This window comes from Scyliorhinus torazame, chromosome 13 (genome assembly GCF_047496885.1).
Source record: "Scyliorhinus torazame isolate Kashiwa2021f chromosome 13, sScyTor2.1, whole genome shotgun sequence".
Classification (NCBI taxonomy): Eukaryota; Metazoa; Chordata; class Chondrichthyes; order Carcharhiniformes; family Scyliorhinidae; genus Scyliorhinus; species Scyliorhinus torazame.
Window position 1 is genome coordinate 170431719 of NC_092719.1, and position 16338 is coordinate 170448056.

A 16338-nucleotide genomic window follows, 5' to 3' on the forward strand; every position below is an offset into this window, starting at 1 on the left:
CATGCTTGCCTTCATTGGCCGGGGCACTGAGTATAAGAATTGGCAAGTCATGTTGCAGCTGTATAGAACCTTAGTTAGGCCACACTTGGAGTATAGTGTTCAATTCTGGTCGCCACACTACCAGAAGGATGTGGAGGCTTTAGAGAGGGTGCAGAAGAGATTTACCAGAATGTTGCCTGGTATGGAGGGCGTTAGCTATGAGGAGCGGTTGAATAAACTCGGTTTATTCTCACTGGAACGAAGGAGGTTGAGGGGAGACCTGATAGAGGTATACAAAATTATGAGGGGCATAGACAGAGTGGATAGTCAGAGGCTTTTCCCCAGGGTAGATGGGTCAATTACTAGGGGGCATAGGTTTAAGGTGAGAGGGGCAAGGTTTAGAGTAGATGTACGAGGCAAGTTTTTTACGCAGAGGGTAGTGGGTGCCTGGAACTCGCTACCGGAGGAGGTGGTGGAAGCAGGGACGATAGTGACATTTAAGGGGCATCTTGACAAATACATGAATAGGATGGGAATAGAGGCATACGGACCCAGGAAGTGTAGAAGATTGTAGTTTAGTCGGGCAGCATGGTCGGCACGGGCTTGGAGGGCCGAAGGGCCTGTTCCTGTGCTGTACATTTCTTTGTTCTTTGTTTGTTGTTCTGTAATGAGGTAACCATAATGGTACACAATATTCGAGTTCAGCTAGAGGATCAATCATGATCTCATTGAATAGATAACCAAATTCTGCAATGCAAACAAATTAGAATTTTGTTTGGTTGCTTCTATGGAGAATATGTCAGCTAGTCTACAGGCAATGGGAGGTGTATTTGGACACCAGTCACCCAGCATTGTATCTGGAATGGTAATTTAATCCAGTCATGGCCAGGAAGGCTGGAGGAAGGCACTGCTCTGCTGACAACACAGATTTACGGTAGCAGCACGGATATAACCCCTCAGCATGCAGGCAATGCACAGTACTAACACTCAGTTCAGATAATACACAGCAGCAACAAACTACACATAAAATGCAGTGTGAACAGTTCGTCCTGGCCTACATTCTTGTATCACCACCATGCCAGATATGCAAACATTTTCAGCCATAAGTGAATTTACGATTCTGTTTGCATTTCTTCCAATATCCTAACCACCAGATACCTGTATTCAGCTTATTCAGTTTATTCTGAATAATCATGGGAAGGAGATCAGTGCAATAAGGACAGTAACGGTAAAGGCCATGGCAATAACCCAGCAAAAGATCTATTTGCCAGAGCATGTCACACCCCTCGCTAAATTACTTCAATGTATCTACCGGTTAATGTTTATGATCACCAAGAAAAACAGGATAATTGTGACCTAGCCATTTACTCCTGCTTTGTGAACCTCCTTCTGCTCATTATCAGAGCGATGGCAGAAATCAGCAATACTGCTATCAAGTATCAGTTGCAGAATAGCAGCACGGTGGCACAGTGGTTAGCACTGCTGCCTCACAGCTCCAGGGCTCCAGATTCAATTCCGGCCTCGGGTAACTGTGTGGAGTTTACACTTTCTCTCAGAGTCTGCATGGGTTTTCTCCGGGTGCTCCGGTTTCCTTCCACAGTCCAAAGATGTGGTTAAGTGGATTGGCCATGCTAAATTGCCCCTTAGTGTCCAAAAGGTTAGGTCGGGTTACTGGGATAGGGTAGATGCCTGGGCTTAGCTAAGGTGCTCTTTACAAGGGCCAGTACAGACTCAATGGGCTGGATGGCCTCTTTCTGCACGGTAAATTCTAATAGAGAAGAAGACAGCTCACCACCACCTTCTCAAGGGGAATTAGGGACGGGTCATAAATGCTGGTTTAGCCAGTGACACCCACATCCCATGAATGAATCAGAAAAATACTGCTGACATGTTGACTAATGCCAAGCCAACCTAGCAATCTCGAAAACCTGCCTCTGATAATTCTAGGTGATACTGGGCCTTAACTGACTATTTGATTCTGTTTGAGTATGCAGGAGAATTACTTTCCAGTGCTGACAAATAAGCCTTTTACCTTCCACATTTGAAATCCTATTGTTCTGAGTTGATTCCACTGGGGCTTTCAACTTGTCTGCAATTGAAAAAATGTTTTGTAATATTAATGCAAAATGTTTTTAGTGAAGTATTTCATCATGAATATATCAGATACTATTTTTTTTTTAAAAAAGAAAAACTGCTCGGCCTGTAACCAGAACAAGTTCATGATGTGATGTTTTAAGTGCGCCTATGAAATGGATAACAGTTCAAACATGATTCTCATGTAGTTTACTTGTCTTCAATAATGGTTTGCAAAAAAAATTGAATTACATGAGCACATATAGATTAACATTTCCTTCCTTGCATTTGAAGTCTGGCTGGATAATTAAAAACTAGGTTAAACTTGTGCCAATAACAATCATTTGAACCTAATAATGTATAAAAGAAAACCTAGCTTCAGTAACCTGGTCCCCAACTACTATTAATTTTCCACTCTGCTTCCATTTTTATCTCAGATATTGTTGCACTAGGCATGTGTTCACATCTGCAGAGGAAGTAATAATGCTCAATGGAATAAGTTTAGTTAATTTCAATCTAATAACAGTTCGGAGGCATACTATTAAATAGGAGGCAAAGAAAAGTCACCATGATTTTTTTCCCATAGACACATTTCATACAATAATAAGTATAAATTGTGATACACGGTTGTCACTAAAGGACTTCAATTCTTTCTCTTTTTCCTCTGTAATAGAAACAAATAGAACTCAAATGAGGGAGTTCATAAGATATTAATCTCTTTAATAAAGATATCAGTATCTGTTCTCGCAGCGCTAATATCCTAGCTGGTTATGGCCATTTTCAGAAGTGGGACCCCTGGCCAATTCTCCCCCTCTCCAACCAGGGGCCGGAGACAATTTGCAGCATCATTACTGTCACAATGTCTGCAATTAGATAACGTATAAAAAAAAGACAGGATTTAAATGCAGCAGTTGATGGATATGAATAGGTTAATATTATCAATGAGGGCAGGGTCAGGCTTTGAAATATATTTTAAGGGAGCAGGGAAAAATGATCAAATTAACAGAAAAATCAGGATGGGGAATTGTGCTGACTGCACAAGTCATTTAATTTTTTCTACTTCACACTGTATCAATGTTTCTCATCTCACTCAAAATAATGACTGCTTTCTCATAAGAGAGACTACCTAATTTTCTATTACAGGAGTACAGATTCAATCACTTAATTTTCTTTCAAGTTTTCACTTTCTCAGAATTATTAGATGGATATAAACATGAAAATAGCAATTGATTGGCATCCTCTCTGCAACTGATATTGTATCAAGGTTGCACACTTGAGGGGCCAGTACTCTTGACACCTAATCAGTAAATAATTTTATATTCTGCACTTTCTAATATTTAGCCACTGGTGTTCTTAACTCTGTGTTCCAAAAGGTCAAGGCCTGTTCTAAAATATGAAGACGGCCTAATTTGATAATGCCAGAAAATTATCGAAGAAGAATGGCATCTTGATCTTCCACACTGCAACTGCCACCATGATCACTAGCAGTCCAGGTCAGAGTTTTGTGCATGAGGTCAGAAACACCTATTAATGGATTCTTCATGAATACATTGTGGGTGTCATTGTTTCATGGGTTTGTGGCATTGACAGATAGCCAAACATAAATTCTGTAAAACACTAAAGCCTTTGCAGTACAGTTCAGTACTGATCCCATGATAATTTATTCTGTCGATACCTGGCTGTAAATTTCAAGTATTTATGTTAATCTTGTGGGATTTCATCTCAGTCCCCAGGAGATATCATTACTTTTTAAACAATTACAAACCACCGTGCTAGAAGAGCCTGATTCAGCAGTTAATTCACCATAAAAACAACACATCTTTCTGAAAAGAAAGTCTTTGAATTTCTGATGTTTAGGGATCCTACATCCCATATATCAGTCTAGCTCGAGTTAAACACTTGTTTAGCAGCTGCTTCATTTATGTTTCAGGGATAATGGGGAATACACAGCCTCTACATTTATTTTATTCAATGCATTTCAACAATGACAGATGCGGGAAAGTTATTTGAATATTTATAGTATGCAGAACTATCAAAGCCTCTGAAGAGAAAGAAAAGAGTAACATTTTTGATGGCCCATCTCCTACTACTAGGCTAGTTTTGGTGAATGCCTCATTTCATGGAGCTTAAGCATCTCTCTTTCTGAAAAGCCATGAGTCAAGCTATGACATAGCTCCTGGGTATTGCACGATAGGAACATAGGAATTAGGAGCAGATGTAGGCAATTCAGCCCTTCGAGCCTGCTCCGCCAATAAATCAGATCATGGCCGATCTCTTCCTGGTCTCAAATCCACCTCCCTACCTGTTGCCCATATCACTTTAACCCATTTTTTAAAATTCAAAAATATATTTATCTCCTTCTTGAAAACATTTAACGACTTAAATTCTACTTCACTATGTGGCAGCGAGTTCCACAAAATCACTGCAAGAAGTAGTTCCTCCTCATCTAGATCTACTGCTTCTCAATATATATCCATGACCTCTCGTTCTAGATTTCCCCACAAAGATGAACATTTGGTGTATATTTACTTTATCAATTCAATTTCGTATTTTATACACCTCGATTAGGTCCCCCCCTTATCCTTCTAAACTCCAGCGAGTGTAAGCCCAAACTGTTTAATCTCTCCTCAAACGTCAATCCTTTCATCCCCGGAATCAATGTGATGAACCTCCTCTGAACTGCCTCCAATGCCACCACATCCTTTCTCAAATAAAGAGGCCAAAACTGGACACAATACTTCAGATGTGATCTCACCAACACCGTATACAATTGCAATAACACTTCTCTACTTTTATACTCTTGTCCTTTTGCAAATAACGTTAACATTCCATCTGCCTTTTTAATTACACGCTGATGTTTTGTATTTCCTCAATGTACATTTCAAGATGCGGAGATGCTGGCGTTGGACATTTCAACTGAACTAGTATGAGAAAGCTGGACCAATTTTTAACATATTCCAGGAGAAACAAATAAAGTTCTACAAGTCAATCAAGAGGCTCTATTTATTGGTATTACATAGGAAAGAATGTGTGGACGTGGTGTCCTACTATTAAAATGTCATCACACAAAACTATTGGAGCTAAATTCATCTACCAACAAGTAGTACAGGTTGACATTTCAGTCAGAGAAGTAGGTGCACCTGTATTCATGCAACTGCATATGACCTCCCGTTCCCATATAAATATATAACAATCCATACATACTGATGTATTTGAGTTATGGAATTGTTGAAAATTCTGTGATCACGATCATTTGTATTGTATGTGAATTGTATAGAAATGAAATAAATAAAATTCACTACCAGGATACGCAAATTTGTAACTGTGAATTACAGTGCATTCATGAGCCCACGATAGTCTATTCTGGAGATACCTGGCTATAAATTTCAAATCTTCCTGGTCATCAACAGACAAAACTTCAATTTGTGCATCAAGGAAATTGGCATGACTCACAATGTGGTTCAACAAATCTGTGCCAGGCAGAGGATCACTCTTTTCCTTCTGAGGAAACTTTCCCCAGTTCAACCAAATACACTTCTTGTAAGAGCCAAAAGTGCTATCAAATGTTTAATTTGTTTTATGTAAAGAAGCATTTAAGCAACATCCAGCCAGAATGTGAATCAAATAAATTGTCCATGGTCAGTCACAAGAACACAAGAAATAGATGGCCCATCTAGCCTACTGTGCCATTCAATACAATCATGGCTTATCTTTGGTTTGAATTTCATTTTCCTGCCCGCTCCATTGATTGCCTAAGAGACCAAACGTCTGTCTGCCCAATATTCAATGATAGAGCATCCATGACCCACTGGTCTAGAGAATTCCAAAGATTCACCATTCTTGGCTTTATTTAGCAATCCTTTATCCATGCAACTCCATCAGCCCTTATCTTGCCCATTAACCTTTTATGTGACATCTTAATGAATGCATTTTGGAAATTCCTATTAGTTCAGTCCTTAAAAACTCTAATAAATTTGTAAAACAGGATTTCTCTTTCAGAAAGCCATGTTAGTTTGTTCTAATCATATTATACTTCTCAGAGTGCATAGTTATAACTTCCTTAACAATCAATTCCAGTATTTTTCCAACAACTAATGTTAGGTTAATTGTCCTGCAGTTCCCCATTTTCACTGTCGCCCCTTTCTTCAAAAATGTAACATTAGCTAACTTCCAATCTGATGAGACTGTTCCCAAATCGAAGGAATTTTGGAAAATCATATCAAACACGCCCACTATCTCTGCAACTCATCTCTTAGCACCCGAGGGTGTAGGCAATCAGCTCCCAGGGAGTTGTTGGATTTTTGTCCCCCAGGTTTCTCCAAAATCTTTTCTATGCTGACATGAATTTCTTTACTGTTTTTAGCCCCTATATGATTACTTCTGGTATGAACTTGTCTCTTCTGTTGTGAAGACAGACACAAAATATTTGTTCTATGTCTCTTCCATTTCCTCATTCCCCGGTCTCTGTTTGCAAGGGACCAATGTTTACTTTAGTTACTCTTTCCCTTTTTATATATGTAAAAAAGCTCTTGCAATCAGTTTTCATATTTCGGGCTAGTTTACTTTTATATTCTATTTTTTCTCTTTTTAACCAACTTTTTGGAGATGCTTAGACTAACTATTGTTATTTGAATCTATTACAGTCCTTAACTTGCTGAGTGAACCATGGATGGGTTGTTCTTGCTGAGTTTTTTTTACCAATGGAATGTATGTTTTGAACATTTTGGATGGTTTCTTTACATTTTTCCCACTGTTCATTTACCTCCATATTTTTTAGTCCTTTGACCCAATTAACTGTAGCCAGTTCTCCATATCGAAGTAATTGACTTTGTTGAAAATTTAAGATTCTGGTTTGTGATTGGAGAAAGTCACTTTCAAACTTATCTTGGAATTCAATGGTATTATGATCACTAATTTCCAGTAGATCTTTTACGATGGCATTACTGATTGACCCTTGCACAATACTATATTTAAGAAAGATTTATGCCTCGCTGGTTCCACAATGTATTGCTCCAAGGAACTGTCACAAAAACATTCCTCAAACCTATCTTCTAGATCTCTCCTGCCAACTTGATCGTCCCAGCCTATAAGATTAAAGTCTCCCACGATTATTACATTGCCTTACAAGCTTCAATAATTTCTTGTTTAATCGTCATCTTCAACACATTACAGACACAGACTGATGTTAGGCTTTTGAATCATTTAATTCACAAGTTCAAAATGCTACTGCCATGCATTAAGTTGGTACTTGAGAAATTAAGTGCTGTAAACCTAAATGATGCACTTTCTACACAAAGTTACCATTTGTCTATTTAAGTACTTAAAATTCCAAGTATATGCAACAAACTAGCAGTACAAAGTAATCACACGCCTTTTAAAGTCACTGGGCAGTGCCAGAATGCTAACTAACTTGGTGGATTGGCCATGCTAAATTGCCCTTCCAAGAGGTTGGGTGGGGTTACTGGGTTGCGGGCGTGGGTGGGGTGCTCTTTCTGGGGGCCGGTGCAGATTTGATGGGCTGAATGGCCTCCTTCTGCACTGAAGATTCTCGTTGTCATTGGTGGCAATACTACTTTAATTACAGCATGTTTGAAATAATCTCTGAATGTTTGGTTCATACAAGCTTTCTTTACAAATACTATGGCCTAGCAAATACTAAGTATCCCAGGAAGTATGAACCGGAGACTAAAAAATGCTCAGTAAAATACCAGGCATCCAAAAACAACTTTAAAAAACAACAAAATATCAAATACTCTGATGCTTGGGACAGACAATGCTAATATGGCACAATTAAACATTCCAGGCACTCAAGATCAACATCAAGCATTTCTGGGCCAGAAATATGATAGAATGGAGCTGGTTCTACTTTCCCCAACATATATTATCACACCAAAATAATGAGGTAGAAGAGCAAGTGTCAAGACAAATTTTTGAGAAATGCAGAAATGACAGAACAGTAACAATAGGGGACTTCAATTAGTTTACTGGGGGAAAATAAAAGAATGAATGGCACGGAGAGTAAAGAATTTTTTTAATGGGTACAGAACTTTCTTAATCTACTTCTAGTCCAAGGAGAAATTAAACACGGGCAGCACGGTAGCACGAGTGGATAGCACTGTGGCTTCACAGCACCAGGGTCTCAGGTTCGATTCCCCACTGGGTCACTGTCTGTACGGAGTCTGCACGTTCTCCCCGTGTGTGCGTGGGTTTCCTCCAGGTGCTCCGGTTTCCTCCCACACTCCAAAGATGTGCAGGTTAGGTGGATTGGCCATGATAAATTGCCCTTAGTGACCAAAATTGCCCTTAGTGTTGGGTGGGGTTACTGGGTTATGGGGATAGGGTGGAGGTGTTGACCTTGGGGAGGGTGCTCTTTCCAAGAGCCGGTGCAGACTCTATGGGCTGAATGGCCTCCTTCTGCACTGTAAATTCTATGATAATCTATGATATCATATATCATAGAACATAGAACATATGTTCTATGAAACAGTGCTGGATTTAATTCTGTGGAATGGAGCAGAGCAGGTGGAGTGTGCTTCCTTGGGAAAGCAGTTGGGTAATCGTGATCATAATATAATCTTGTTTAAAGTAGTTATGGAAAGGGACAAAGAGAAATTAAAGATGAATAGACCAGACTGGAAAAGAGCCTAATCCTGTAATCTGAGAAGGGTTCCAGCATGCATGGGCTGAAAACAAATGATTGGTCAAGAAAATAGGAAATGACCAAAGACAAGCCTTCAAGGCAGAAATGATTTGAACACAAACCAAATATATTCCAATAAAGAGAGGTATCTAAAGCTAGAGCTCCCTCAGTGATAAGAAGGCTGATAAAATGAGTGTGAGGTCAGGTGTAATTCCTGGATCAGGTATGTCTCTCTTGTGGGGACCATGAATTGGATTCAATTTGAATTGGTTTTTGGAGCAGACAAGGAGCTGGATTGTGGGTTTGTCCCTATCCACACTCTTGAGCTCTGGCTTTGTAACTCTGATAAAGTAAAAAAATAAATAAAGGCAATAGATGGTAAAATATGGCAGAAAAGGAGATTCATGACAAATGTTAGATACAAAATACAATTGGAAACCAAACAGGATTGAGTTCCAGGGGAAATTGAAAAAGGTCCAAGGGGGAAGAAGAGAGTATGAGAAAAGATTAGTTGGTAAATTGAAAGGGAAACATATAAAAAACAAGCAGAGAATGGTGAGGCAATTAGGGACAAAAGAGAAAATCTTCCTATGAAGGTAGAGGGTACATTGAAAATGTAGTTCAGGAGGGTGCCATGATATCCTGGAAGTGTCAAGGACAGAATCGATTTTGTTAAAGTTGAGGACAGGAAGCAAAGAGTAGTGGGGTTTGGATGTTTGCCTGACTGGACAGAAGTAAACAGTGGAGTATTCCAGGGGTTGTTATTAGGTTCATTGTTTTTCTTGCTATATAAGAACGACCTGGACTTTGCGATAAGGAAACCATTTTTAAAGTTTGCAGATAATAATTAGAGAGTATGATTGTAGCAGACTCCAGGAGGGTAGAGTGTGGAAGGACTTGGGAGTGAATTTTAACACATTTTGAAGCTGACAGTGCAAGTTGACAAGGCTGCTAAGAAACTGTGTGGGATACTGGGACTTCATAAATAAAGACACTGAATACAACAACACACGAATCATACAATGCTAAAACAAAATATTGTGGAAGCTGGAACTGTGACAGAACACAGAAAATACTGGAAACACTCAGCAGATCTGACAACACCTATAGAAAGAGAAGCAGAATTAACATCGGGGAGGCAATAGCATAGTGGTATTGTCACTGCACTGGTGATTCAGAGACCTGGGCTAATATTCTGGGGACCTGGGTTCAAATCCTGCCACGGTAGTTGGTGGAAATTGAATCCAATAAATGTCTGGGGCCATTGTATTCACTTCAGGAAAGGAAATCTACACGTGACTCCAGATCCACTCCACATCCACAGCAATGTGGTTGACTCTTAAATGCCCTCTGAAGCAGACTAGCAAGCCACTCAGTTGAATCAAAATCGCTACAAAGTCTAAAAGGAAAGAACCAGACGGACCACCTGGCATCAACCTAGACATTGGATAAAAGAATGGCATGCCAAGCCATCGATCCTGAAAAGTCATCCTTACTAATGGGCAGCACGGTAGCATGTGGTTAGCACGGTTGCTTCAAGCTCCAGGGTCCCGGGTTCGATTCCCGGCTTGGGTCACTGTCTGTGCGGAGTCTGCATGGTTTCCCCGGGTCTGCGTGGGTTTCCTCCGGGTGCTCCGGTTTCCTCCCACAGTCCAAAGACACCACTATCACCATTCCTGGGTATGCCCTGTCCAACTGACAGCCAACACCCAGCAGAGGTGACGGGTGGCACAGTGGCATAAAGTCGGTAGGAGGCCAGTCCTTGCGCTCTGGGGTTTTGGTGGCCCCTTTGTCCAGGGGCCACCAAACATGGCCACCAACTGTGTGTACGCCACATGGGTGAGCCCTTGCACTCCGAGTTTTCCCTTTGTTTGGGGACCCTCCAAAGTGGCTGTCTGTGGTGTCAATTTGGTCCTTGTTCCATGTATGGCCTGTTGGTACCCAGCCTAGAGCCGTTCACCCCTATGTCCGTTTGTTCCCCTTATTTCCAAACTTCTTGGGTCCCTCTTCGTAATTTTCACCCTTTACTCTATGCAACACCAAGTAAATCAAGACTTTAAAAAAACTCTTTCCTTTAACAGGGTGCCCAAAACACAAAGCATTACCCTAATCACTACCTGGCTAAAGTCTGTTAGAAGCTAAACAACTTTTTTGCATTTATTTTATGAGCCTCTAGATATGAAACCAAACATTTAATTTGCTTCTTTTATGACCTTACCCACTTGTGCAGCTGCCTCTTAATGATTTGTATCTGCACATCAGAAACCCTTTGCCACTTAAAAGTTAACAGTGTTTTGTAGTACAGATGGCATGGTAGCACATTGGTAGCACTGCTGCCTCACAGCACCAAGGACCTGGGTTTGATTCCAACCTTGGGCAACTGTGTGAAGTTTGTGAATTCTCCCCATGTCTGCACGGGTTTCCTCCAGGTGCTTTGGTTTACTCCCACAGTCCAAAGGTGCAGGTTGGGTGGATTGACCATGTTAAATTGACCCTTAGTGTCCAACGGTTAGATGGAATTACAAGGATAGGACGGGCAGTGGGCCTAGGTAGGATGCTCTTTCAGAGGGTGGATGCAAACTCGATGGGCCGAATAGCCTCCTTCTGCATTGGAGGGATTCTTTGATTCCATTCCCCACAATCGTATTTCCAAAATGTATTGCTTCATTTCTTTTCATATTGACCTGCATCTGCCAGCTTATCAGTCCATCCAGCTTGTGATTTTGTGCTCTGCTGAAAATAGACATTTTGTCAAAGCTTTTCATCTCGCACTCATCTGAACAATCACAAGAATACCAATGTCAGGGGAAACAACACTTTATACTATATGAGAAGGGAGCGCTGGTTGGCAAGTGGACTCTGATTGGTAGAGGTGTTGCCATGGAGTATGCACCGGTGAATAACTGCCAAGCATTGTTTGAAAAATTTAACCAAGCAGCTTGATTCTGATTAGTCAAGGCATTGCCCTGAGCAATGATCCAGCTGATGGTTATTTTGTTTAGCTGAAACAGGCACAGCACAACACGTGCACATGTTTCTTCTGTCTGCAAAGAACAAGGCCTGTATATTAATATATGCAGCTTGAGGTACATGCAAATGTGTCACACTGCAAAGCTGACTGGCGATGTTAAATTGGTTGTAAGTGGCACTTTTAGCACATTGATATGGGCAGCACGGTGGCACAGTGGTTGGCACTGTTCCCTCACAGCACTGAGGAGATGGCTCCAGGTCACTGTTCGTATGGAGTTTGCACATTCTCCCTGTGTCTGCATGGGTGTCTCTCTCTCTCTCTCCGCCTCCACCCCCCCACTCCCTTGCCCAAAGATTTGCAGGGTAGGTGGATTGGCAATGCTAAATCACTGTCTGGATACATTCTGCCTGTTGTGGAGAGCAGAAGGGACCTGTTGTTAGATGCGGTTCGCCAGTCTTTAGGACATATGGCCTACATGCCTCGCATCACACTGACTCTGAAATTAATGTACCATATTACTCATTTATGTGATAGGCACAACGTCTTTTTGGCTTGATGGTAACATCCTGTGAATGACGAACATCACTCGCATTGCTACTGCATAGTAGCAATGTGAAATAGCTAGCCTCACCTATTGTTCACATTTTTGAGATGCCTTGCCCTTCCAGGGTAATCTCAGGGAGACAAGGAACTTTTCAGGACCAAAAGTGACAGCCTTAGGCCTGTTCATGAGTTTATACGGTGTACAGCTTGAAATGATCTGATCAGGGTAGCCATTTTCCCAGTATTCTGACTCCAAACGCTCCTTCCAGGTGAAGCACAAATTTACTTGTACTTAATTCAGTTTAGTATACTGTGGTCACTGCTGACAATATAGTCTCCTCCTCACTGAGGAGACCAAATGCAAATTGCATGACAGTAATCTATGGGTCACGTTTCAGGGCAGGGAGCATTACTTCACAGCCCCTGCTGACGCAGACAAACGCGTCCAAGAGAATGGCTGGAAAGACAGCAACAAAGGCAACGGTGAGGATATCACTCTGAGAGACTGAAGAACCAAGAGACAATTTGCGCGGAACTGTACCCCCTACTCTAAACTAAACTAAACTCCGACCCCTCTCCCCCTTCTGCTGACGGTTCATTTTCCACAACGAAGTCGACGAACGCTGCCACCTCCGGACGAATCCTAACATTGACCCTCTCAAGGCGAACTTGATTTTCTCCAGACAGTTAGCCAGGTCTCCAACTTCGGGGGCTTTGAGTCCCTCCAAGCTAATAGTATCCGTCTCTGGGCTACCAGGGAAGCAAAGGCTAGAACGTCTGCCTCTTTCTCTTCCTGGATTCCCGGGTCTTCCAACACTCCGCAAATCGCCACCTCTGGACTCGGTGCCACCCTTGTTTTCAACACCTTGGACATGACATCCGCAAATCCCTGCCAGAATCCCCCAAGCTTTGGACATGCCCAGAACATATGTACACGGTTCGCTGGCCCTCACGCATACCTTGCGCACCTATCTTCTACCCCAAAGAACCTTCTCATCCGAGCCACTGTCATGTGAGCCCGGTGAACGACCTTGAACTGTATCTGGCTGAGCCTGGCACATGATGTGGACGCGTTGACTCTACTCAACGCATCCGCCCAGAGACCATCCTCTATCTCTCCCCCTAACTCCTCTTCCCACTTTGCGTTTCAACTCCTCGGTCTGCGTCTCCTCTGACCCCATGAGTTCCTTGTAAATGTCAGAAACCCTCCTTTCTCCCACCCACATTCTGGAAACTACCCTGTCCTGTATCCCCCTTGGCGGTAGGAGGGGGAAGGTTGAGACCTGCATGCGTAGGAAGTCTCGCGCCTGCAGGTACCTAAACTCATTTCCTCTCGTCAATCCAAGTTTCTCCTCCAGCTCCCTCAGGCTAGAAAAGCTCCCCTATATAAACATATCTCCCATCCACTCAATTTTTGCTCTCTGCCATCTCCGGAACCCTCCATCCAGCCTTCCCGGGGTAAACCAGTGATTATTGCAGATTGGAGACCAGACCGATGCTCCTTCCGCTCCCACGTCTCCCCCATTGCCCCCAGACTCTCAGGACTGCCACCACCACGGGGCTGGTGAAGTACCGTGCCGGCGGGAACGGCATAGGCGCCGTTACCAATGCCCCCAAACTAGTGCGCTTGCATGATGCCACCTCCACTTGCTCCCACTTGACAATTTGCGCGGGACTGTACCCCCTACTCTAAACTAAACTAAACTTGATTCACAAGCGTAGCTGTCCATATAAATCAGCCTCCACTCGTGTGTACATCCTACCCCCACCACCCACTTCCTAATCATGGCTATATTCGCAGCCTAATAATAATTACTAAAATTCGGCAGCGCCAGCCCGCCCTCCCCCCCCGGTGAAAGATTGCTTTTATTGGTTAGAAATTCTTAAATAGACTACAAAACAATTAAATGGACAGTTACCATGAATTTCTTTACCAAAGGGAGATTAGATTATAGAATTCATCAGCACAAAATGGTATTGATGCACATCCCATAATTAAACAGTTGTTTAAAAAATATTCATATGTTTGGGGAACAAGTAGGAGTGGGTTGTGCGAAAAACACATCCATAATAACTGTGTTATGCAATGCAGTTTTGTAAATTATACTAAAGCAACTCCACCAATTGTCATGGGAATGTCACTTTAAGAAATGTTTGTCTTCTCAAGTGGCTGCAGGGATGTCAGTGTGTGGGTGGAGCTGAGCTCTGGCTCTGCTTTTTACTTTCGTTTTGAACTAGAAGCTGTTTTGTAGCTGAGTTTTTGTTTTCGCTTCCAGTTGGAGAGCTACATTCGAACCAAGGAGGTGTATTTTGGGTCTCTCTCTGCATGCTAAAGAATATCTCCAGATCACTTGATGATTTCAATGTAATGCCTGTTTCTGTAAGGAATGCGAACCTATTATCTTTGTTAAAAAGGGTTTTTGACTTTTGGATGTTGTTAGGAAAGTTACTAAGGGTTACCTATAGAGTATTGTATCTTTGGGGAGAGTATCAGTGTTGGTAGTTGATAAGATGTTTACTGTGTGTTTATAAAATGTTAACTGGATTCATAGAATAAACATTGGGTGGGTGGGATTCTCCGACCCTCCGCCGGGTCGGCGAGAATCCCGTCCCGCCGCTGGCTGCCGTATTCTCCGGCGCCGTTTTCCGGGCGGGGGCGGATGTCACGCCATGCCGGTCGGGGGCCGTTGGCAGCGGCCCCCCTGGCAATTCTCCAGGCCCCGATGGGCTGAGCAGCCGTCCGATTTTGGCCAGTCCTGCCAGCGTGGGTTACGCATGGTCCCACACGGCGGGACCTGGCAGGTAAGTCGGCGGGGGCAGTCCTTTGGGGGGGGGGCAGGGGGGAAGAGAGATCCGACCCCGGGGGGCGGCTCCCACAGTGGACTGGCCCGCGACCGGGGCCCACCGATCTGTAGGCGGGCCTGTTCCGTGGGGGCACTTCTTCCTTCCGCACCGGCCCCTGTAGGGCTCCGCCATGGCCAGCGCGGAGAAGAGATACGGCCGGCCGATCTGCGCATGCGCGGAACCATGCCGATGGTTCCGCGCACATGTGAAATCACGCCGGCCCTTCGCCGCATGCGCGAACTCGTGCCGTCCCTTCGGCGCCGGCTGGAGCGGCGCCAACCCCTCCGCTGTCCACCTAGCCCGCAAAAATGTGGACAATTCCGCACTTGGTGGGCTGTTGACGCCGGCGTGGTTGGTGCCGGTTCTCCTGCCGGCGTGGGGACTTAGTCCTCTGGAAGGGAGAATCCCACTGATTGTTTTTGTTTAAAAATACTTGATCTCTGTTGCTTCACACCTGTAAAGTGGGTCCTTGTGCTCCCCATAGCCAAAATCTATTCAAATTGTGGGTCAGGTGAACTTCATGATATTCTTTGGTGTTCTCTAAACTCTGGCCCATAATACAGTGAATTATTTTGGTGGTCACTGACTGATGTGCACGGTTTTACATTGTAACCACAACTGTTATATGTTTAAAATAAAAAGTGCAATTTGACAAAGTACTGAAAATCAAAACAAGCTACATTTAGAATTAGTGAAATATCAGAGAATGTCACAAGAGAAAAAGAACTGTACTATCAAATAATTTGTAAAATTTTCAAGTGAAGGCATTATCGAATAGAATTAGAAAATATAATCTTGAATGAAGGCAGAAACCAGCAACTTCACTTTTAAATCCACCAAGTTCTCTTAGTTGATTACTATACTTAATTCATGGCAATGGCATACTTAACCTTCAAACTGCTATACTTTGATAAAGGACAATGAACAAACAAACAGGGACAGGAAAGCACAACTATTCTTTTCAAACTCAGTAATTTTACATTGCAGTTTAAAATAATTAATCTTTCAGATTCAAATCGTACTTGAGGTTTTGATTGACTTATTCTGATATCTCGATTTACAGCTAAAACTATTGGATATTACCCTATTCTTAATGCTGATATGTAGGATTGTCACTATCCTATGCGTCATTTAGACAGTGTAAATGATACAGTGTACTCACTCTTGCACTCAATGAATTGTTGGAATAGCTCAGAGCAGTCCCCTCCACTCTTTAATAGAAAGTGCTCTATTAGAAAGAAAGAATCTTCAATTAAGTATTTGTTTTAGTTAGTTTCCTGCTTGGAAC

General features: G+C 42.6%; 1 protein-coding gene across 9 annotated transcripts in view; it reads right to left on the bottom strand.

The window, feature by feature from the left end:
- The window catches only part of slmapa (sarcolemma associated protein a), a 383477-nt gene that overhangs the window by 168234 nt on the left and 198905 nt on the right, over positions 1 to 16338 (bottom strand). For 8 of the 9 annotated variants that reach the window (XM_072472425.1, XM_072472423.1, XM_072472424.1 and 5 more), the window contains 2 exons: positions 16213 to 16278; positions 2012 to 2068 (listed from right to left, as the gene is read on the bottom strand). In XM_072472425.1, coding sequence (XP_072328526.1) covers positions 2012 to 2068; positions 16213 to 16278 — 123 coding nt within the window. The remainder of the gene's footprint in view (positions 1 to 2011; positions 2069 to 16212; positions 16279 to 16338) is intronic. The other variant, XM_072472427.1, reaches the window with a different exon arrangement.